The 23,123-nt window shown below is 52.9% G+C and overlaps 8 protein-coding genes across 8 annotated transcripts; 6 read left to right on the top strand and 2 right to left on the bottom strand.

The window, feature by feature from the left end:
• Window positions 1-4,656: 4,656 nt before the first annotated feature.
• On the top strand, window positions 4,657-5,814 carry KD926_002761 (uncharacterized protein; the record flags this gene model as incomplete). The annotated part of the gene is made up of 1 exon (XM_053097230.1): window positions 4,657-5,814. The coding sequence occupies one exon, from the start codon at window positions 4,657-4,659 to the stop codon at window positions 5,812-5,814; it is 1,158 nt and encodes a 385-aa protein (XP_052958851.1).
• Window positions 5,815-6,498: 684 nt separating this feature from the next.
• Window positions 6,499-8,199, bottom strand: KD926_002760 (uncharacterized protein; the record flags this gene model as incomplete). The annotated part of the gene is made up of 1 exon (XM_053097229.1): window positions 6,499-8,199. The coding sequence occupies one exon, from the start codon at window positions 8,197-8,199 to the stop codon at window positions 6,499-6,501; it is 1,701 nt and encodes a 566-aa protein (XP_052958850.1).
• A 1,079-nt stretch (window positions 8,200-9,278) lies between these two features.
• KD926_002759 (uncharacterized protein) lies at window positions 9,279-10,819 on the top strand (the record flags this gene model as incomplete). Its single annotated transcript, XM_053097228.1, has 7 exons — window positions 9,279-9,330; window positions 9,402-9,477; window positions 9,532-9,967; window positions 10,027-10,114; window positions 10,172-10,218; window positions 10,284-10,447; window positions 10,513-10,819. 7 exons carry the CDS (start codon window positions 9,279-9,281, stop codon window positions 10,817-10,819), a joined length of 1,170 nt encoding a protein of 389 aa, XP_052958849.1.
• A 432-nt stretch (window positions 10,820-11,251) lies between these two features.
• dbp9 (ATP-dependent DNA/RNA helicase) lies at window positions 11,252-13,293 on the top strand (the record flags this gene model as incomplete). Its single annotated transcript, XM_053097227.1, has 4 exons — window positions 11,252-11,456; window positions 11,515-11,591; window positions 11,663-12,141; window positions 12,219-13,293. 4 exons carry the CDS (start codon window positions 11,252-11,254, stop codon window positions 13,291-13,293), a joined length of 1,836 nt encoding a protein of 611 aa, XP_052958848.1.
• A 391-nt stretch (window positions 13,294-13,684) lies between these two features.
• KD926_002757 (uncharacterized protein) lies at window positions 13,685-14,438 on the bottom strand (the record flags this gene model as incomplete). The annotated part of the gene is made up of 2 exons (XM_053097226.1): window positions 13,685-13,741; window positions 13,800-14,438. 2 exons carry the CDS (start codon window positions 14,436-14,438, stop codon window positions 13,685-13,687), a joined length of 696 nt encoding a protein of 231 aa, XP_052958847.1.
• A 1,265-nt stretch (window positions 14,439-15,703) lies between these two features.
• On the top strand, window positions 15,704-17,131 carry KD926_002756 (uncharacterized protein; the record flags this gene model as incomplete). The annotated part of the gene is made up of 2 exons (XM_053097225.1): window positions 15,704-16,210; window positions 16,331-17,131. 2 exons carry the CDS (start codon window positions 15,704-15,706, stop codon window positions 17,129-17,131), a joined length of 1,308 nt encoding a protein of 435 aa, XP_052958846.1.
• Window positions 17,132-18,523: 1,392 nt separating this feature from the next.
• Window positions 18,524-19,883, top strand: KD926_002755 (uncharacterized protein; the record flags this gene model as incomplete). The annotated part of the gene is made up of 2 exons (XM_053097224.1): window positions 18,524-19,247; window positions 19,300-19,883. 2 exons carry the CDS (start codon window positions 18,524-18,526, stop codon window positions 19,881-19,883), a joined length of 1,308 nt encoding a protein of 435 aa, XP_052958845.1.
• A 1,545-nt stretch (window positions 19,884-21,428) lies between these two features.
• Window positions 21,429-22,109, top strand: KD926_002754 (FAD-binding oxidoreductase; the record flags this gene model as incomplete). Its single annotated transcript, XM_053097222.1, has 1 exon — window positions 21,429-22,109. One exon carries the CDS (start codon window positions 21,429-21,431, stop codon window positions 22,107-22,109), a length of 681 nt encoding a protein of 226 aa, XP_052958844.1.
• Window positions 22,110-23,123: the final 1,014 nt, after the last annotated feature.

Below are 23,123 nucleotides of genomic sequence, written 5' to 3'. Positions count from 1 at the left end.
CGTGCGAAATCTCTTATTGTGTCGTCCTTCTTGACCGGGTCGGAACGGTTCGTTCGCCCTCGTCCCCCCCGTCGCTGTTCGGCCCACTCGACGGTCGACTCAGAGTCTCAGCGACCCAAAACCGGACGGAGCGCAGATGCAGTCGGTGATAGTTCGATGACGGCGCGTCTAGATCGCTGTATGTCAGCGACGGACGATGGATGCAAAGTGGCAGTCGTCGTCTACGGTCTGCAATGTCTCCATCGAAAACAGTGGTGGCCACGGTGGGTTGAGACTGGAGAGTGGAGGGCGGGCAAGGATGGGCTGAAGGCTCGGGAGTGGTCAGGCCAGCGCGCGTGGGTCGGCGGAGTCCCGGAAAATCCAGATGGGAAAAAGAAAATGGAAAAAGAAAAAAGAAAATCAATGCAAGTCAAATCAAATCAAATCAGACCAAACTCCCAGGAGGGTGGGGGAGGAGAGGTGGGAAAGGCGAAAAAAGGCGAGAGAGATTGAGAGACCGAGAGAGAGAGGAGAGACGGAAGGAATGAGAGACAGGAGAAGCGGCGTGTGAGCTGCAGCAAGTTGCCTGTCTGGCAGGCGATGACTGGAGGGTTTTTTAGGCGGGCAGAGACTAAGAGAACTGCAAGCTCGCCAGGCGTGTAACCGACGATGGTTGGTGAACGATCTCCTTCGGGGCCTGACGAGGGCACCGGCGAAGGTGGGGTTGGCTGTGGGGGGGAGGAAAAAGGATATCTTTGGGAGAGAATCTAAGGAAAAGGAACAAGGAACAGAAAAAAAAAGAGTAACTAGATAGGTGGATGAAGGAACGAATGGTAGATAAATGTCGGATCAGAGACGCGATGCGATGGAAGAAGAGAGAGGAGAGGAGGAGAAGGGATCAACTTCCGAGGGGTAAGAAAAAAGGACGGAGGACGACTTTTTAACTTCTGTGCTCTCTTTCTCTTTCTCGTTCTCTCTCCCTCTCTTTCTCTCCGTCCCTTTCTCTTTCTCCCATGCCCTCTCTCTGTTATTCCTTTTACCGGAGAAAATACATTGGGATTAAGCCATTCACTAAACCCGGAGGGAAAATTAAGAATAATCATACTAAGCCCCTCCATGGATGAATCTCAGGAAGCTGACAAGACCACTGGCCATCGATGCCTGATCGTCCGCTAAATCCTCTTTTATAATTTATCTCTGTGATAACACTGGGTTTCCCCCGAGATTCCTCTTTTTATTTAATTTTTTTTTTGGTCCATCCTTCCGGTCTTCCTCTTTCTCTCCCCTGATTATCCTCGTTGATGTCCCGTTCATCACCAGTCTGACGTATTGATATACTTCGTGGGAACGGGCTCAACCGTGGAACGGCGACTCCACCCGGATCTCTACAGATGACCCTTTAGGGTCATCTATACCCGACCCAGGTCTTCTCCCACCGCTCAGTAAACAATACTAATCACTTCCACGCGAAGGACTTGAATGGAATCCATTCTCTGCGGAGTCAGAGATCAGGATCGTCCTGCCCCGAGGGACGAAGGGGGGGAGAGTGGCGGCCCAAACGTGCGCAAGGGATGCTCTTCCTGCTGCCATTGCGGCCCAATCACGGCCTCCACTCGCCTCTGCAGAGAAAAATCTCGCAACTGGGGGGGCAATGGAATTTGGTGGAAATCTCGTCCCTTTTTGATTTGATATTTTCTTAGATCTTTTTTTAATCGATCATCTTCCCTGCTTGTGGTGTGAAATGCTAAAGATTCGGCAGATATCAACCCCTACGGAGCACTACTAAGGTACCTTACAGAGTAGGTACATACTCCGTACATACTTAACTACCAGGTGGGTTCTCCAAAGTCACACCAACTCTTATCATCACGAACCTCAATTCATGAAACAAGATCCTTGTCCCTGTCCAGTGCCAACCCAAATTATTCTTGGGGCAAAAAGAATAAAGCAAAAAAAAAAAATTAATAAAAATAAGTGGAATAAACTTGACCCCCCACTTACCCTGCCGGTCTAGCTTCCTGATGCTATCGCGACCGACCGGATCCTCTGGGACGCCGCCTGTGGAGCGCCGGTGAATGAACGGCGTAGAACATCCAATCGAAGCGCGCTAGAAAATTCACACCCGACCAGCTTCCCCTCCATGGCTGATTAGATTGCATCGTCGTCCCCTCTGCCCGGGATGCGCAAGTCGGCTATGCCGGACTGCTGCTGGGGATGCGTCGTGATTCATCCATCCGAGCCGCGCTGCCAGGGGATGCCCGTCTTCGTGACGAGGGACGGCATTCGTATTGTGGAGGATGGGCGGTCCTTCATCTGTTCCGTGTTTCTCATTCCTGACGCCGTCGGGCACTGACGAGCAGAGCCATGGAGCACGATGGAAATCGGGGGAATCGACCAGTCTATCACCATTCGGGCAATGAGTCATATGATGGATTATGCCCTGCCAGTACGGAGTATGATCCCCTGTGATCCCAATCCTAATAATGGCTCGGCCATCCATGCCTGCGCAAAGGGGGCTGGTGCCGCTAACGGTCTGGCTATCCTCTCGACGGCCTGTAGTCTCTTGCAACTCAGCCGCCCTGCACGGCACTCTCAGCTGGGGCCGAGTATATCTATCCATTATCTATCAGGTCTCCATCAATCCGGCGATATGGGTCGAAAGATCGATGGATACTGTAGAATACTAAAAATCCGCCCCTCTCTCGTCGAGTCCCAAGGCCAACCGTTAGGCCGAAACCTGCATTGATCCTTTAGACTTGCATTTTAAGTTTGCTCGCAATTGCAGCTCCCTATTTTAGCGTACCTACTCTTGCTCTTGGTGGCTTTGTATCTATAAGTTGGATGTCTCGGTCTCCGTGTTTGGGGGGGTCTTTTGTGCTTGGGAGTCCGGTCATTGTCATTGACAAAGCCAACTTGTCGCTCCCCTAGTACGGAATACTAGAAGACCGTCGCGGTATTCCGGAGTAAACCATGCATTTCACCATGCAGTCCGTTGCGTCCGGACCGTCCCCACTTTGATACAAGGGGATCAAGCTAAGTCTCCTGCTCCGTGCAGATCAGAATCACGCCCATGCAGTTGCGCATCGCCCAACCAGTCACGCCGGCTCCGATGACCTCATAAGCCCTAATGCTGACTGTCGCCTGCGCAGCGAGTCGTCGGATAAATTGAGGTCACAGATATGTCAGTCGCCGGCCAGATTCCCTGTTTGGCCAAGGATATATCAATCGATGAATTACCATCGATGTCGCTATAGACACGGGAAAGTCTGGGACCACGCCGAATCATTGCGCTGGCTCTTGTGTCGGACATTGACCAGTTGGACTCGTCATACTTGACTTTTCTGGTCTTTTGCATCCAACTGTCCTGCGCTGCCCGGTGTCGGCCGGTCGTGGACGCCTGATTTTCTACCAGGACCCCCGGTCCACGGAGCAAGACGGTTTTGTCCCGAGGGTATGAACAACGCAGTGCGCGATGCTCGTGTCAGGTTTCTTTTCTGTTTCCATTGCCCCTCATCCATGAGAGACATGGGCCTTATCTTGCATTCATCTCATTCTGTCACATGAAACCGGTTGTGGCTATTGATTGGAACTACTATCCATTGCTGTTCTGTCGTCCTAGTCAGCGTGTGACATGGAGAGAGGTCCTGGAGATTGAGCCGCCTGCTACTCGATTTTTCCGTTGTCTGGATCCAACTAAACTTTTGTCGAGATGCCGATGCTTCTGGGATTGACTTGCGTCGGCGGCCCGGACGTTTTCATGGATGGTGAGCCATCGTCGTGTTCGTTTTCCTGCCCAATCTATAACGGCCGCGGAGACTGCCGAAGAGGAGATTACTGCATCTGTAGAGCACACCCCCTAGAGGATCCTGTAGTTACTGTCAAAGGGTCTAGCTCGACTAGGAAGGACAGTAAAGTCTAGGTTTCTTCCAGGTTATCGTCGTCGTCGTTGTATGCTAACTGTGAGGGAACTAGTATCGCGGGGGGGGGGAAAAAGAATAGCGTAGCTACCAAATCCGGGGATATATAGCTCACGATGACAGCTTATAGTTCAGGACGTGATCAACATGAAATCTGTGCACAATACAAACACATGACCAGAATCGAAATAGTCCCATAGGACTGTCCACAGATTATGTTTAATACTTCCTTCCACCCCCTCAGCCCGTAAAATGTCCAACCAAAGCGACCGAGGCGACCGAGGCAGAAAGATGTAGCCTGAGGCAGCATGGTCGATAAGATAGCGCTGACTCAGCGAGTTGCCTGGCAACGCGGGCCGCCCAAACAAGGCGGGCGTCATGGCATCCCCAGCCTCTCCATTTCCTCCAACCACCACATTTTTGGGCGGCAACCTCGTCCTGCTCGACTCAAGTCCCAACTCCCTTGCGGTTTGCCTCTGTCTACATCTGGCATTGTTCAGTATTGACTGACAGCACAAACCTCAGTTCTTCATTCAGACCTCCTGTCCCCTCCGCTTATCGACCATCTCTATAGTCCGGCCGAGTGGATCACACATACCAAGATTCGCATTGCTGCCAATTACTTGAAGGGGTAAGACACCCATCCCACATCCTGTCACGGTGTGGAATGTCAACACCCGCATCCAATCACTAACCTCTGCTCAGAGTTTCGTCTCGAGCTGCATGCTCTTGACAGCTCTAGGACGACGATTCTCCGACGATGCCCGCCATCAAGCGAGTCGGGAATTTCCCCGACATTCCTGAGAGACCGGTTCTCGATGAAAATGACGTCGTGAGCGAGATTCAGCCTGTCGCCGCTATAGGCTCAGAGCATCTACACATGTTCGCCGCACGAGACGATTCGAACAGCCACTATGTTCCCGGCCAAGGCACCGTCGACCCTAATCACATCAACATGCAAGGACTGTTCGCTCTCTTCGCCATCCTGGGTGCCGCGTTTGTAGTCGCTGCCATCTGGTTCTTTTTCTGGGCCAAAAATGGCGGCTTCCAATGGCGGAATGGCGACTGGGAGGAGTACAAGTCCACCGTTCTACGACGCAAAGGACCCGACGGAAAAACTCTCAGTAACGCAACCAAGAGTACCAAGCTAGGAGGCGGCAGTGTCGTTGGCAAAGGCTATAGTGACGATGGATACACGGCTACCGAAAGCGGGATGGGATACACCGACACGGCAACCACGATTACCGAGAAGGACCAGCCTAAGAAGAAGCGCAAGTTCCGCGAGACCGCCAAGCAGAAGCTGCTACGGCGGCACAAAGACGAAAACTGGGAGGGCGAAGCGGACGAGGACGTGCTGGCGTACCGAAAGGAAAAGCCCGCGCGAGTGGGTGGCATCAACCGCGACGCCGACGGCACCTACCATGGCAGTGACTACGACCTGTCCAACCCGCCCAGCCACTACCAGCAGAGTGAGATGAGTCAAGTGCGCGACTACGCCTACGAGCCGAGCCGCCAGAAATCCAGCCGTCGAGACTTCTCGTTTATCCCGGGCACCGAGGAATCGCTCTCCCAGCCGCCCACCGAAGACCGTCGACTCCGTGATCCGTCCACGCGCCGGCACAACCGTCGTCGGGACCGCCGGCAACAGCCTCCCCCCACCTCGTCGTCGCGCCAGAGTAGCCCGCGCAAACGCGAGCGGCGATCGATGCCTGGCCACTACACCGAGCCGCTGGACTTCAAGTCGGCGCCGTCCCGCTCGGACTACCAGTATTCGAACGTGGAGACGGAAGATTCGGGCACGAAGAGTTACCACCACCCGATCCCCGGACTGAGCAAGGGCTATCGTCGAAACGGCGGACGCGGTCGTCGCCGCGACAGTCTCAGTGACAGCGACGGCGAGGAGACTCGATATTCATAAATTGGAACTATACGTCAATGAAGCAGAAGGTCATGTCGAAAATGTAAATAACACACGGAAACCACAAACGGAACGGCTGGGATAGGATGGAACATGAAATTACTCAACGGAGTACGTTAATGGGTACTGATTTACGACCTGGGATGGATAATGGGATGCAATGAACGAATTGGCCTTGGTTTTTGTTTTCTCTTTCTTTTTTGCTTTCTTACTGCCGTGCGAGTTGAAATGTTACCCACCGTCATGTATTAGGACTTCATAGCTCAACGACACTGATAGGATTTTTTTCGGCTATTCATCTCTCTAGTAGTTTCGGATTGAACGTGCAATGCTAGGGCTTTGAATCATGCCTCCCTTGATGAGGAGATCCATGGATTTTAACGATATGCTCGTAGCAAATTAGCAACGACGTCCCAAAACCACGTGCTCCGAAGCAAGGATAGGCAATTTTGCTCTTTGTTCTCGGGGAAAGAATATATCAAAGACTCAACAGGGGCGATGAGAAGGAAATATCAATAATACGCCAAGTCAGTCTAGCTATAATACAGAAAAGAATGCGTGAGTCCGAAACAATAGTCTACCCTAGAGGAAAAAAGAAAACCCAGAAAAAGCTCGGTGCCACAACGCATTGTATTGGAATGCTGCGCCGTTCAAGCCGAGAATACCGTGAAGTATTGGGTTTGATCAGCGATTGCGAAAGGGCATAGAATGCGAATGTCGAAGCTTGTGAACGACTTGGGGTCTGCGAAAAAGCGGCACGGAGCGGCTTTTAATAAGTACTGGTTTGCTTTTCTTCTCTGGGGACATGGCGGGCTCGGTGGTCGGGATATGATCCACGTCCGGAGGGAGAGTACTGGGAGGTCGTGAAGATAGGCCCGCGTCGTCACTGAACCATTCCCTAAGAGCCCAGCGGCTAATGGTGGTGTCGTCGAAGCCTCGGTCCCATAGGGGCTGGAGTTCGGGACGGGATTTGAGCCGGTGTATTTCAACCGATGAGTTGCGGAGCTGGTGCAAGAGCCACTTGTTGATAAACCCGGTAGGCTGGAGCTGGGTCGTTGCCTGAGGTTCGAAGAAGAAAGAGGAGCCTTCATCAACGGAGAGCTTGAGAGGATCATCGCTCAGTCTGGTGGAATCCTCAGAGTCTAAAGGGTACAGAAAATCCAGGTTTCTCGTGCGGTCGTCGGTTAAAAGACCATTTTCTTCGCAGATGGAGCGAAGTTGATTGACATCCAACTGTGCATGGTTGAGCTCGTACCACATGTTCCTCCTTTCTTCGTCGTAGGTGCGCAAAAATTCCAAAGATTCGTCGTCAAGAGCCAGATGAAGTGGGTTCCGCTGTTTATGTTTGTCCATGATGGCTAGCCATTGGGAATCCAGGTTCATTAGATGTTCCTGAAGTAACCGAACATCCCCCACACGCGAGAGGTAATCTACTATACCCTGAGGATGGTCCTGGGCTGCAGTGGCCATGGACGAAGCGTCATCACTGTCATCGGGAGAATCATCTTCCAGGGTATGTTTGGTGAGGTCCAGGGAGGTACGCAAAGGGCCCTTGCATGATAGGCTAGCGAACCTTTTCATGGACATGCCCAGGCGGTATTCTTGTTGCTCCAGTTGGTCTTCAGCGTCGTGGTAACTGTATTCCAGCTGCACGTACGCCTCGGTGGTCAGTTGCAAGGCTTCGTAATCCCGCACCAAGGGCTGGGTCGTGGAAAGGTCCTGCTGGGCAAACAGAGCGTTGAGCTTTCTCATCAAGGCCGTTCGTAGGTTTGATTCTTCCTCCCGTTTGTATTTCAGCGCTTGTCGGAGCTCGCGCACCTGCGACCGCTTTGCCGAGACGGTCTGTTGTTCTTCAACCAGATGTTGGTTGGCAAGGACCAGTTTGGCAAGATGCACCGAATCCAAGGCCTCGTTCAAATCGCCCGTGAAAGGTGAGAAAATGCCATCACTCTGAGTCTGCGGACGCTTAGAAACCTCTGGGAATGGAGGGTCGGTACTGACATCCTTACTGTGACCAGGATGGTACGCATCCGACGACGGCAATTGCTTCGACCGGCTCAGACTGGGATGCGCGATCGATTCCTGGACCTCGGTCACCTGGGGATTGGACGACGAACCTTTCCTGGTGGTTGGAGGGCTGGACGCCATCCCGCACATTCCCAGGTCCAGGTCCAGGTTCAGGTCCGCGGGAATCTCGGGGGACGGCAGTGGAACGTACGGCGACGTCGTCGGGCTGCCATCATCCTCCAGCTTCTCCATGCCGGGCGGGTCAATCAAGTCCTCGATTGTCTTCCCCTGCTGCATCGCCATGGGAGAAACGTAAGTATCAGAAGGGATCAGTTCCCCGAGGAATGGGCGATGCGGAGGGAGGAAAGGGGTAAGCATGAAGCATGTGGATCATCAAACAATAACAATAGAATCAAGAAGACCAAACGATGTATTTACCCTGGTTTGCGGAGGAGATCTGGCCCAGGTTCTCGGATCCAGGGCCTTGAAGGCCATTTCCCCAAACTTCAGCATCTTTCCACGCGATGCCCATTGCGGGGGGAAGCCACGGTCGAGCAGCCCAACGCGCGGAGTCACCCTGGCGTATGCCAACGTTGTCGAGGTGCGCTGACGAGATCAACTTGAAGAAGAAAAGGGAGAGGAAAAGAGGAAGCGAATAAGAGAAAGAAAGGGTGGATGACAGGCTGGAGATAATTATTATTAGTCACTCTCTGTTCATCGTTTATTGATTGATCAGTAATACTTGTTGACCTTTGGGGAACTCGACGGCATGGGAGAGAGAGAGAGCTGATGTCTCTTTCTTTCTTTCTTTTCCATTTGCATTTACTTTTTCCTTTGGGGGGAATTCCTTGGGCTTGACACGTCGCATTGACGGGTCTTGATGGAGAATCGCCGTTCTGTGTAACGTCTCTTGGTCCTCCACTGTCGTTTCAAGGTCCATGCCTGCTGATCCGGTCGGGGAAGGGCTTCTTGGTCCAATATATAAACCCGGACTCGTTGGACCAACCACGTCGACTGGGTGGAGAGCGTGATGGATGGTCGGGGAAGCCAGGAAACGAGCCCAGTGGCCGTCTGACTGGCCACCCATCCCCCTCCGGACGAGGTGCAACGTGCGCGACGAAAAGCGTTCAGATCAGCAATCAAGCGACGAGCCGACCCTCGTACCCGGATGGCGGCTGGGCCGAGCGTCAGCTGCCGGGGCCATCTGCGAGTCAGCGTTCGACAACGCAAAGCAACGAGGAAAATGGCGAGGTGGATAAGAGCAGAAGAGCCTCATCTGCTCCCCTCTCCACAGCGCAGGCAGAAAAATGGTAGACTCGCTCTTTAAAAGTCCCTCTTCCCAGCCCAACGGGACAGTTCCCGACCATGCGTCGACCCAACTGATCTTTCGTGTACAACCCTGGATGAGGCAGCATCTGACAACATCAAAGGGAGGCTAAAGGGGAAATGCTGCCATCATGAGCGCTCATTACAACGCCAACAGCCAGCGGGTGACCCACCGCATGTCCGGTAGGGGGATTCACATCTAAACTCGTCGACTCTCCGACTCTCATGCTGATCGATGCACCGTACGACCCTAGGAGCCCATCATGGTGACTCGCGCAGAGCGGGCAACGAGGCAAGCGTTGTGGCATCTGGCGCAACCGACCCGACCAGGTAGGACATGGAATCCCTCCGCTGTGAACCTCATTTTCGCTCACCTCCTCCGAGCCTGGTCCCTCGATCGCATCCAGCACCGGTTTCGCCGTACGGGGGTACTTCTACACCCTACGGAGACCCGTCCGGGGCCATCTATCAGCACAACATCTCGCTTTACTCGACCCAGCCGCGCAATTCAACGTCGTCCTCTTTACATCAGTCGCCGCCACAACCTTCTTCCTTGTATGACCAGGGGAACTACACCCTCAGGTCCAGTCAACCTGCTAGCCCCGTTCACGGTGAATTTTCAAACTCATACGACCAACGGTCGGCTTCGAATACCGCCCCGGGCACTGGTCATGGATATCGGTCTCCTTCTTTCTCGCAGTCACCGGGAATCGATGCTATAACGGATGGCATCGGAAGCCTGACGACAAGTCCAACCGGAGCCCAATGGTCGACCACACCCGGCCCAGGCCTTCCCGGTCATGATGCGGGAATTTCTCATGTACGTTGCCCGGACCATCCCACGGTCAAGGCCTCCTCTAATGAAAATATTTGATCAAGTCCGTCCAACCCATGTCACGGGGGAGCAATGTGTCCCAGAATGTAATTTCGGGGACCAGCAGTACTCATAACACCACACTGGACCCGCGTACGTACCCGCTGCTTCGGTCTTGGTTCAGAAAAGAGTTGTCCTGACAATATCTAGGCTATACGGTACAAAAGAGCCCCAAGAGCTTCTTTAGGGTCGGACGGGTACGTGTCTCTATTGCGAAGCACGGTCTGGTTGTGCTGTTATCCCTGGCTCACTGTCTACCTAGGTCTTTGCAATTCTTTGGCACGAAAACGAGGGCTCGAGCGGCCGAGGTACGCAGAGTTATATAAGCGTAGGTCCCGTGTATATAGGCCGGTTCAACGAACCGGTTCATAGTGGGATCCGACGCATGGTAGTCGTGAAGGCACTGGATCAGTGTGCTTGGTGTTTGTGAGTTATCTAGATGTTCTATCAGGTAGACCGGCGTCGCGGTATGCTAATCCTCTTTACCATAGCCCCGTGAGCACATACAGTCGCAAGGGGGTCGCGAAAACAGGGGTGGACGCATCCAAGCATGCCATTATCTACATGCAGGGCACCGAGCCCCAGCGTGGCTCCGGCGAGCCTCAAATGATGAAGGAACCGTTGGAGGTCGCCCCGGCTTCACCCGACCAGAAATTAGATTATATGTCCCGGCTGAATTTTGGAAAGATTTATACGGTCGAACACAATGTGAAAGTGTTGCCGGTTGGGAAAATCACCGAGCGATCGATGCCGCGCTTCCAGAATTATGCGAAAAGCGAATTCAATGTCATGTCATGATGTTGATTCTCCATACGTTTCTCAAGGCAAATGCGTTCGTTGCCTTGAGCTTTTAATCCATATATTTATATACGACCCACGGGTACCTGCTTGCGCTCTTTCTACCTTTTTGCATTTGGTCTTTTGATATCCTGCTTGTCATCACGCGTTGTCATTATTGTATACGATGAATGGGCCCTAGGAACGATCTCCCGCTTGTCTAGAACTATTAACTAGTTATTACGTACTATACCGTATGTCTGTGATGCCTCAGGCAGCCTAGTAGATAAGCCGATAAGAACCGTCGGTGGAGCCGCGCTAAATACTGCCGCGGAAAGTCTTCACCGCCCGACAGATTTTCAGACCCGGAGGAAAACTTTCTAGCGGCATCAAACTCTCCGGTCCCTCTAGTTCACCAACCCATTCCTCCCCATTTCTTTCTGACAATCAATCATGAAGAGGAAGCTTGATGCCAATGATGTTCCCTCGCCGGAAGCGGTCGAAGGGAAGAAAACCAAGGATTTGCCCGACGCCGACTTTGAAAGTCTCAACCTGGATCCCCGACTGCGCCAAGCCTTGATCAAAGAGAAATTCACCAAACCCACGTTGGTTCAGGCCAAGGCAATCCCCCTGGCTCTCGAGGGGAAGGATGTTCTGGGTATGTGCCAGACTCTCTGGGCATCTTGATCAGGAAACGGAAAAGCTAACGAGAACAGCTCGCGCAAAGACTGGCTCCGGTAAGACCGCGGCCTATGTGCTTCCGATCCTGCAGACTATTCTCCAGAAAAAGACGGTTCGTGCTGCTCTGTCGCGTCCATGTTAATATCTAGTATCGTGGTTGGATAACTCATATTCTCTTGCTAGGCCGATCCGTCTCTCAAAGCCACCACCGGTCTCATCCTCGTCCCTACACGAGAGCTGGCGGATCAAGTCCAGAAAGTCATCGCCGCGTTCGCTGCCTTTTGCGGAAGAGATGTCCGCTCCGTAAATCTGACGCAAAAGGTGTCGGATGCGGTCCAACGAACGATGCTGGCCGATTACCCGGACCTGGTGGTTTCGACGCCGTCTCGCATTATCGCCAATCTCGGCAACTCCGCCCTCTCCCTCGAAAACCTGACACATCTTGTGATTGATGAAGCAGACCTGGTACTTTCGTACGGATACGATGAGGATATCAATAGTCTGGCCAAAGCAATCCCTCGCGGCGTGCAGACATTCTTGATGAGTGCTACTCTAACCTCAGAGGTGGACACTCTGAAGGGCTTGTTCTGTCGAAGCCCCGTGATTCTGAAGCTGGAGGACAAGGACGATCAAGGTGCCGGTGTTAGTCAGTTTGTCGTGAAGTGAGTGAATTTCCTCGCCCCACCCCCAATTTAAACGTATTGGGGTCTTGCGACTGATGGCTAATCTTCACTTTCAGATGTGCGGAAGACGAAAAGTTCCTGCTTACCTACGTCATCTTCAAGCTGCAGTTGATCAAGGGAAAGGTGATTATCTTCGTTGGAGATGTGGACCGCTGCTATCGTCTCAAGCTGTTCCTTGAGCAGTTCGGCCTGAAGAGTTGTGTGCTCAATTCAGAGCTACCCATCAACTCTCGGATACACGTCGTCCAGGAATTCAATAAGGGTGTCTACGACATTATAATCGCTGCCGACGAGCAGGAGGTCATGGGAGCCCGAAAGTCTTCCAAGAAAGCCAAGGAAGGGGACGAGGGGGTGGGCTCAAGTGATGAGGACGAGGAGGAGACCAAGTCCCGTTCCGACAAGCGCAAGAAGTTGACAGGAAAAGAGAAGGACTACGGCATCTCCCGAGGCATTGACTTCCAAAACGTGGCATGTGTGCTGAACTTTGATCTTCCTAGCACTTCCAAATCATACACTCACCGCATTGGCCGTACTGGAAGAGCCGGCAAAGCGGGTATGGCACTGTCATTCGTGGTTCCCTCGGATCAGTACGGCAAACACAAGCCTACAAGCATATCGTCAGCAAAGCATGACGAGACCGTCCTAGCCAAGATCGTGAAGCGGCAGGCTAAACTCGGACACGAGGTGAAGCCGTACCACTTCGAAATGTCCCAGGTGGATGCATTCCGATACCGTATGACCGACGCCCTGCGCGCCATCACCCGTCTCGCGGTGCAGGAAGCTCGTGCGCGGGAGATCCGCCAGGAGCTGATCAAAAGCGAGAAGCTGAAGCGCCACTTCGAGGAAAACCCCGAGGAGCTGCGCCAGCTGCGCCACGACGATGAAGTGCGCTCCGCTCGCGTGCAGCCGCACTTGAAGCACATCCCCGACTACCTAATGCCTTCAAAGGGTCGAAAGGGAATCTCGAGCGAGAACGTGGGCTACGTGTCTTTCAAGAAAACCAGCAACAACCGGATTCGCAACGCCAGGGAGAAGAATCGGAGCAAGGGCAAGGGCAACAAGGGTCGGAATTACGCCGGCGTGAAGAAGAGGGTGGACCCGCTGAAGACATTCAATCGGGGGAAAAAGTGAATTTAATTGATTGGATAATGGCGTTGTTAATGTTATGTATCGAACTACCCTTGAGTCTTAGATCAATCTTGTAGATATTTTCGATGATATTCTATCCCAACCTCTACGTTTAGATGTGGGGGGCACCTCGGTCTGGCTGGTTTTTAAAAGTACAGCCTCGATTGTAGTCCGATATCTGCCTGCGTAGCATGATAACTACTAATTGCGAGGCTCGTATTAAATTTATTGAGGTATAGGATCGAAAAAAAGGTGATTCAGTGCATATATGCAATCCATTATCTAGGAATACAAAATGGCAGCCGCTCGTTAGGTATCATATCATCATGTCCCATTAACAGGCCACACCGAAGTGGGCCCGATCTTCGTCTCCCGGCCATCGACGGGTTAACACTTAACAGTAGTTGGCGCTGAAACAATAGTCCGATGCAATGACCGCAACGACCGTCGCCTGTGAAGGAATAATGTTAGGCCATCCGGACTTTCGCAGGGACGGACGAGCTACTCACCAGCGAAATGTCTACCTCTGGCATGATATCAATATCCATGATCGGTCGCCAGCCTCTCCTCGACTCCGGCATTAAAGCCAGGGTTCGATTGTGTGGAATACTCTCTCGGATCTCAGCGATCTTACGGTCCCCGTCCACGACGTCAAAGGTCTTCAAGACATTGCCGTGCTTCTCGATCTCCAAGTTGACCTTCTTATCCTCGGCGCCCTTGCACTCAAAGGCGGCGAAGTTCTCGAACGCGAGATCAAAGCTCCCGAACTGGGTAGTCAAAAAAGACCTCCGGGGCACCGCGCTGGCAATAGTTGCCTTCTTGCTCCCGGGCAGGCAGACGTTCCACGCCTGTCGAAAGGAAAATTTGCGGTGGAGTTCGAAGAGCGGAAGTCCGGAGGCGTCGCGGAACTCTCGGCAGGGCCGGTCGCTGAACTTGCGACCGGTGACGGTGAACTGGGGGATCCCGTCGAGGTCGGCGATGCTGTAGGAGATCTCGGAGCTGGAGTCGCCCACGGGTCTTAGCACGAGGGTGGTCTTCCGGTCGGTGACGTATTCCCTCCGGATGGCGACAGGCCGGTCGGGCGCTTTCAAGGCACGCCGGATGCGCGAGTTACGGCGGAGCTTCGTAGTAGTGGTGGCCGTGGACATAACTATTCCCCCTCCTCTCTTGCTCTGGCCTTGCGAAGAATGTGGCGTGATGCGGTCTGGGGGAGTACGAAATCGGGGTAGCAGCGTTGAACCGCGAGACACTGCGGGGGAAGTGGCGTGCTTATAAACAGCCGGAGAGGGGGCGAGGCTCTAGAGACGGGGCTAAGTCAATCGGTCATTAGTTTGTTGGACTAGAAGAAGCAGGAGAGGAAGAAGAACAAGGATAGGATGTAAACAAATGCCTCCTGCTCGATGTCAGTCGGTCTACGGAGTACGGACGTACCTTGTTTTCTTCCGCCCGATTGATTGGCGCAACGCCCGTAGACCCACGATGATTTCATCGTTGATTGCCCGGATATCTAAGCAGTACTCCGTCAGCACCCCGGCATGTCCACCGTCCATACTCCGGTGTAACCCCTAGCATGGCTTGGAGAAGTCGGGCCCACATAGTGAGTGCTGGCCTTGTTGCTTTTAACCAGGAACTGGCTTGTCTGCGGAATGCGTCTGCCTACTCCGTAGAGGGGAGAACCCTGGTCAAGATAAGATCACCTTGGTATCATGCCAGGCACGGAGCACTAAGGAAAAACCCTAGAATCTAGAATCTAGAATGTCTCTAGTTACTAGTCCCTAGTCCCTACCGTGCCGAGGGGAGAAAGAAGAAGGGAAAAGGAAGAGGAGAAGCAGGGCCAGTCTAGACGGCGCTAGTCCCGGGATGGCTTAGGGTCAAACCCCCGGGGGCGCCACTTCCGACTCTTTGGGGAGCCGCGTCCGATTTGGGATAATTGTTGATTCTTCTGTACTACTATTCCTGCTACTTCGACGCAGTAGAGGTTGCGCGCGAGTGACAGAAGACAGCCGAGAGGTTCTGAAAGATCTGGAAAAGATCGCGAGGCCTACTACCTGACCTATGGTGGAAGCTACCGCCAAGCTGCAGGGTGGTAATCCTGTAAATGAAGTGTAACTCGCGGCTGTCCGCTGTACAACGCAATGCCTGACGAGGGCAACCCGACAAGAAAACTTGAACCCGATATTTGGTGGGAGCCCCTTTGACAAGCTCTAAATTTCTATCAACGTGAACTCTCTCTTGCTCAGGTGGAAAGCGAAGATCCAAGTGGGGGGCAGCCGCCAAGCCATTTGTCTCCCTTATTAAGCACAAAGCCAACCTTTTTTCCCCCTTCTTGTCGGCACGCGCGAGAAATTCAAAGTCCTCGAACAATGCAATCATGATAAAATGGCGACAATGTACGCCCCTTCGGCGCTGGCGGATGCTCATCTTGGCCCCACTCATTCTGCTCGTGCTGTACTCCCTTCTCCCCTATGACCATGACTTGCGGTTGTCTGTCCGCTTCAACCTGAACGCCGCTGTCGCCGCTCTTCCCACGCCCTTCTCGAACCGCTGGTGGCTCGCCGAGAAGAAAGTCGCCTTCCCAGTAAATCTGCGCGACGAGGTCGCCCTAGTGATCAAGTCCGGCTACGGCACCAAAGGTCGCATAGCGCCGTGGCTGCAAGCGCACGAGGCGGCGGAGTTTGACAACCTGTTGCTCGTCGGAGACTTTTCAACGCCGCCGGGACGCCCCTACGACTATCATGGCCGCCCAGTTCCGGTGCACGACGTCGTCGCCCAAATGCTGCAGAACGGATCGCTACCCGCTCATCTGGTGCATCCACGGCTTCTCAAGTATTCGAATCTGACTGCAGCCATCGCCAGCGGAGACGACGACACCGCCCGTGGCCTCTCGAGGTCTTTTGGATGGGAACTTGATGCTTTGAAGGTATGGTGGCCGGCTTTGATTTTATGTTGTCTTTTCTTCTTCGTCTTCTTTTTTTCTCTAGCTTGCTTTCCACTTGGCTGGTCACTGCGGTGTCTCATCTAGGAAACTGACCGTCGATAGTTCATCGCTGGCCTGGAGCTATGCTATCAACAAATGCCAGACAAGAAGTGGTACGTAATGGCGGACGACGATACCTATCTTGTGCAGCCATCGGTGCTGCGTCTGCTCGAACACCTGGACCCGACCGTGCCGTACTACGTCGGAAACGCGGTAGGCGACTACAAAGCCCGTTTCGCGCACGGAGGGTCCTCCTTGATCCTCTCTCAAGCGACCATGCGCACCCTTTTCACCGACCGCGCCGCCGTGTGGGACGCGCATATGGAGGCGCTCGAAGAAAAATGGGGCGACAAGCTCGTCGCTACCGTATTAATTAAGATTGGAATTTACCTCGACGAACGGCATGCCATTTTCTTCAACGGAGAGCAACCGCCGATCACGAAAATCTCGGCGGAGCGATTCTGCGCCCCGATTGCCTCCTTCCACGGATTGGCGGCTGCATCGGACATGCTCAGCGTTGGAGAAACGTTCGAACGCTTCGCCGATCCCGTTCTGTGGATTGACTTGTGGGATCTGTATCGTGCGCCGTCCTTCGACGCGCCCGTGCTCGGAACCGGACACGCAAATTGGGATTACGTGGGACGCTTGGATGAGCACACGATGAGCATTAGCGATGTGATATCGGCCGACAATTGCCGCCGGATCTGCCAGGGGCGCTCAAGCTTCTGTCTGGCTTGGACGTGGGATTCACGGCAGCAGGCCTGTCATCTGAGTCCGTGGATGATAGTAGGCGGGACGGCCAAGGGCAAGACCTCGGGGATCAACGTGCCTCGCGCCAAGCGCCTTGCTGCGGAGTGTCGCTGATCAGGGCCAGGGAATTCAGGCGTTAACTGTAGAAACTGTTTAGAATACTTGACGATGTATCCGCATAGAAATATGATACCCTAATCGCACCCACCGACCCCAGGATGCAAAGACGGCTCTTCCACGACAATCGCAGTAGGGCAAGCCCTGAGGAAATTGTCACGAACGTAAAGATTGCGTAAATTGCAATCAGTCCGGAGAAAGGGGGAGGGAGGGAAATACACCATAACTAAGTATTAAATGCTGACCGGAGACGAGGCCAGGCTATGCCTGCCACGGACTACATAGCCGGGCGTTATGTGCACAAAGACGCCAGGCACAACACGCCAAGCCCGGCCGTTGCTGGCCTCAGGAATCCACGGTCGCGCGGCCAGGCACGGGCTCTCCACGTGATGCCGTTGCGCGTCGACTTGGGAGCTGTGGATTCGGCATGTTTCACGTCCACATTCTTCCTTCCTCCACTGCATACACATCGCCCAGGGCAGAGGGCATCTTATTTAGTCGCCCATCAGTCCCCTGCGATGCGCCCTCCTGCGGCGTAGGAGCACTTCCAATATTCTAGGCTCCTCGCCCTACGGATCTATCGAGACTCCTTGTTCCGCCAAGGAGTCTTTCATCTCCAGTTCTCGACCGATGACTGGCGAAGGCATCCACTTCCTCGGCCTACTTTAGCTTATTTGGCCCCCCTCAAGTGGCCCCCAGTACCCTGGCCCTGTCGCCCAACAAGGCCCTGATCGTCCCCTCCAGGGCTTACCTATCCGTCTTGGTACGTAAGCCCTTCCTGCGGTCTTGATTTTTCCTCCCTTTCCTCTGTCGCTTACATCCGCCCTTGAGATTATGGTAGCATCGCTGACTCGGCGGCCTCCCAACAAATATCCAGGCGCAGGACTTCTCATTCGCCTGGTTGCACGTGGTACCCCGTCGGCACGAGACGCAGCATCGGGGCTCAATCATCCAGGTCAAGGTCTGAACGCTATGACCGGTCACCATGGTGTCGTGTGGGGAGCGTCGGTGCCGAAATAGGCAGTGTTTGACAGACCCTCCCACGGAGCAGGACGATCACTGTTATAATCGGCCACCTCTCTCCCTCCTAGCCTGTCCCTTTTTGACTAACTCTTTGGAACCGCGTTTTGCAAGCGTGCCTTGAATCAGCGAACGAACTCCCATCTCCTGACAGGTTGCAACTGCGTCACCAACTTTTGTGTCAGTCTTTTCTACCGCACATGGACGATGAAATGCGCTGCTTTTGTTGAATCAATCTCGCCACGCCCTGGTAGAAGGGGCTTTTGATCGGTCCTTTTCTCGATCTCGATCCATATTCACACTCGACTCGGGACATCCCAGTCTTGATAATCCCCCTCTTCGGTGGGCGTTATCCATACCTTGTTGGCCATGTTGTGGTCCAAAGGGCGTCTGCCCAACCCGGGGACGGTCCTCGTCCCTTCCCATTCGTATGCTCGTCGCATGCTGTTGATCTTTGCACTGGTCTACTTCTTCCTCATCCTGTTTACCCGATGGCACACTTTCCGTGACCCAACATCGGTTTTCTTCGATCCTTCTACCGGGTACTTGCCCGCCTATTCGACGGTGCGATTCCAGCAGTCTGATCGCTATATTGAAGATGCCAACCAGGGTGTCGCTTACACGCAATGGAGGGCTTCCGAAAGCCCTCGCATGTGTCTGGGTGTCGCCTCGGTTGCTCGAAAAGGCGCTCGGTACTTCAGGAGCGCAGTGGGCTCGATCTTGGAAGGGTTGAACGAGGCCGAGCGCGCAAATATGCATCTGATTCTTTTCATCGCACACACCAATGCATCGGAGCATCCTGCATATTCCGAGCCATGGCTTCACAACGTGGCCGATCAAGTCCTGCTGTATAACGAAACGGAGGTTGACATCGACCACATTCACGACCTTGAGACAGATTCGGCGAAATTCTTTGCCCGAGAAAAAGCCTTGTTTGACTACACGTATTTGCTTAAGGCATGCCAGGCGGCCAATACTTCCTTCGTCGCCATGGTGGAAGATGATGTCCTCGCTCTGGATGGATGGTTCCATCGGACGCTCTTCGCCGTCGATGAGGCAGATCAAATGACGCTCGACAAGGGTGCGTCTAACTGTGAGTGTCGCGAGGGCTTACCCATGACACAAGACAAAGCTAACAGGAGCAGGGCTTTACCTGCGTCTCTTCTACACCGAACAGCTACTCGGCTGGAACTCCGAGGAATGGCCCGCCTACCTCTTCGGGTCCGTCGTCACGGTCGGCATCGTTGGTTGCGCCCTACTGGGAATGCGTCGCTACCAGCCTAAAATTCGCCCAATGCTTCCCGACAATACGATCCTGCTTCTCAGCTTCGTATGCACCCCCCTACTTATCGGACTCTACTTTGCCGCCGGACGGGTGACCATGCGCCCTATTTTACCTGGCGTGCATGAGATGCCTCGATTTGGATGTTGCTCACAAGGCTTTGTGTTCCCGCAATCGCGAGTCCCCGATCTCATTCAGCTCTATGAGGAAAAGAAAGCCGGTTACGTCGACATGCTCACGGAAGACTTTGCGAATGCCAATGACGAGATTCGATATGCGATCACTCCAAGCGTCCTGCAGCATGTAGGGCGGAGGAGTTCCAAGGAAGCAGATTGGAACAGTACAAAACCGAAGCAGGGTATTACAGATCTATGGAACTTTGCCTACGAATTAAATGATCCCACATCTTTGAGCCAGGAACATGACGCCTTCCGGGAGCCCCTATAGAACCGATACTTATTCTTAACCGCGGCTTTGATCTGACGTCCCTCTGTCTTCTGGTCCATCTTTTTTCAGACTTAAATCCACTGAAAATACTGTTGAAATACGAAACATATAGCTTAATGGATCTAAACGATGATAAATGCTCTTACTATTCATTCGACCGACCGCTGATTCCTCAATGACTCAATGCCGCCTCGTTCATCCACCTCGTTGAGCGCATGACTTGATTTTGCTCTACAAGGAAGAACATGAAAAACAGAAAGGAAGGTATATATAAGCGAAAGGCTAACGTTTCAACTGGGGATTTGAACCGAATCTACAGTGACAGACCTATAACTTGTAGGCGAAAAAGTCCCTTGCATGAATGGCTGCTGCTCAAACCAGGAACCAGGTAGATCTACTTGAGGATAGTGGGCGCTTTCCTGAGGAAGCAGAGTGGCAATCCGCAGCTAGAGGATATTTATGCCCCACTGAAGGGCAACTCAAATAAAATGCGGATGACCTTTACGACTGGGACCAATGGCGGAACTAGATCTGAGGAGAGAAGAGAACCATTGCCTCGTTCAGAGTCTCTCGGAGACAAGGCTTGTATATACCGACAAATGTCCCTACACTTCGGTGCTCAGTTACGTGAATGCAATTTCTCTGCGGAGACTGACACAGACTGTCTTAGGTTATTTGATCCCGTTCTTTGACTGGCATAATGATTGAATATTGCTGGCAACATAGACATCCTAGGTAAACTCTCTATCGCCTCAAAGAAAAGTCGGTCATTCTGATGATTTAGGTCCGTAGGGGGCGGTGTTTCTTTTGCGTCCAAATCGGCATCTGGCCCAAATGGCAGTCTTTGGCCTGGCATTGTTCCAATACCGACTTGACGCGACAGTAGATTCGGCCTCGTTCCCTCGAGCGGGCTTTAGTAGGCCAGCCTCGGGGGTTCTGGGTGTGCCAACGTGGCTGTCCCAACGGAGTCTAGGATCTTTCACTGGACCGATGCATGTACGTACCCTTGGCAGTTTTCTTTGTTTGACCAAGTAGTGGGCCTCTGCTCACGTAGGTCACTGTGACTAGGGCTTATGCCCGACCAGGATCAAATAATAGCACAAAAATCTCATCCTTGTGGCGAGTCTTTGTGCCCAGAAATTCGAGATATCAACCCATAGATCCACCCGGGGGGTTCCAAAAGACACTTAAATCCCGGACTCCCCTAATGTGACCGCTCTCTTTTGACTGTAGTCCCCAAGTATTCTCTCCCCTCCGTTATGTCATCATACGTTCTCTACGACCTCGGTACCCTAGGTCTCTTAGGGCTAGCAGACATGGTTAACGTACATCATCCTGCGCTCAGCTAGCTTCTGTCCTCGAGGGCAAGGTCTTCGCTCCCAGTTCGTCCTCCTACAATGAATCCGTCGGCTCGTACTTCAGCTTTCAGGATCAGAGCTTGCGACCCGCCTGCATGGTCCGCCCGACCGATGCTCAAGATGTGGCTGCAATCGTCACACGTATCGTGAGTCGGGCGACCGGTTTGCTATCCGCAGTCATGGCCACATGCTCTCCGCCGAAGCGGCCAATATCCAGGACGGAGTGACGGTCGACCTCCGGCCTCTCCACCAAGCCACCGTCAGTGACGACCGGTTGACCGTGCGAATCGGGTCCGGTGCCTCGTGGCTGCAGGTGTACCAGATCCTGGATCCGCTGCATCTCACTGTCGCGGGCGGACGAGACGCCTCCATCGGCGCCGGCGGATTCCTCACGAGCGGAGGCATATCCGCGCTCAGTCCCGCCGTTGGTTGGGGCTGCGACGAGATGCTCGAGTATGAGATTGTGTTGGCAAACGGCGAGATCACCGTCGTCACCGAACCCTACCATCCCGATCTTTTTGTGGCGTTTAAGGGCGGATCCAACAATTTTGGCGTCGTCACGCATTTCAGCATGAGAGCCCATCCATACCGCCAGATCTGGGGCGGCTTCACAGCCTACGCGAGCGATGAAATCCCGCGTCAGATCCAGGCCTACTCCGATTTCATGGAGTCCAAGACTTTGTTAAAAAATATAGATGCATACGCTATTTATACTAGCCTCCGCTCTTATCTGGGTGCCAATAACAAGGTACTCAAGGGTGTCCAGTCTATTAAGACAGGATTTGCCCTCTTGCTTTCACCCTCTGAAACTCTTGCAGCCCTAGAGGCACAGAAAGAGATTATTTCCATTTTCTTTGATACCTGCTAGATCGAGCGCAGCTCCCGCTGGATCTCTTACCGGATGATAAATATACCAAGAAAGGTCGGCCAGCTTAATGCAAGTCAATACTCTATGGTCCCTGTTAACCCGGAGATACTATCAGCTGAAGTAGCCGAAGCTAATGGCCTCACCCTAGTTGCTGTAACCGAAACTGCTGCTAGTGCTTCTAATATAAATACAATCTCTTCAAGCTGGTTTATCGACTTCCCCGAAGAATGTAAGGCCAAGTTACCTATACAACTATCTTTATTTGGCATGATTACCAACGCCCAACCCTTATCTAGAAGGGTTAAGATCTTGCAATATAACCGCTGCTAGAAGTGACATAATCTTAGATCTTGCGCACGCAACCCCTGCTGCCGCTTCTGCGGTTTTACACAACATATTGAGGAAGGTCACATTAACTATTGCACTGTTGCAGCTCCTTATGCCTGCCCCCCAAGATGGCTACACTGCTATGGCCCTCACCTATTAGACTATGACCTCTGCCTTCTCCGGCCCAGCAAGCCAGGTTCTCGCTTTACAAAGGCCCAGCAGGTTGAGATCCGTAAGACCTGCTCCTTGACCATTTCTAAAGCACATATTGAGAGTAAATGCTACTCCCAGCCCCCCGCAGCCTCTATAACCCCGGGAGCCTCGCAAGATCAAGATATGACTATCGAGAGCTATCCTATAATCTTTCCATTCCGCTCAGCTACTCTCTTTTAATACTCCAGCTGAATGTAGGCCGCGGCGTTACAGCTTACGAAATTATCTTATCCCAGGCATACTCCAATAATATTGACATTATCTTGATACAGGAATCTTATGTATATAAGGATCTTACTCGCAAGATCATCAAAAGATACCTCTCGTATGAATGCTTCTCCCCAACTAATATTTGAGTGATAAGCGGCCGATTTAGAGTCTTTATCTATATCCGAAAAAAGAAGGGTATACAGTCCTCTCAACTCCGCTCTAATATAACCGATTAAGAAGCACTATCAGACTTTTTTTTCCTTC

Source organism: Aspergillus affinis (genome assembly GCF_023601865.1).
Source record: "Aspergillus affinis strain CMG 70 chromosome Unknown NODE_15_length_407527_cov_87_040692, whole genome shotgun sequence".
NCBI lineage: Eukaryota > Fungi > Ascomycota > Eurotiomycetes > Eurotiales > Aspergillaceae > Aspergillus > Aspergillus affinis.
Note: the sequence above shows the minus strand (reverse complement) of the source record. Positions and strands in the feature narration are given on the sequence as shown.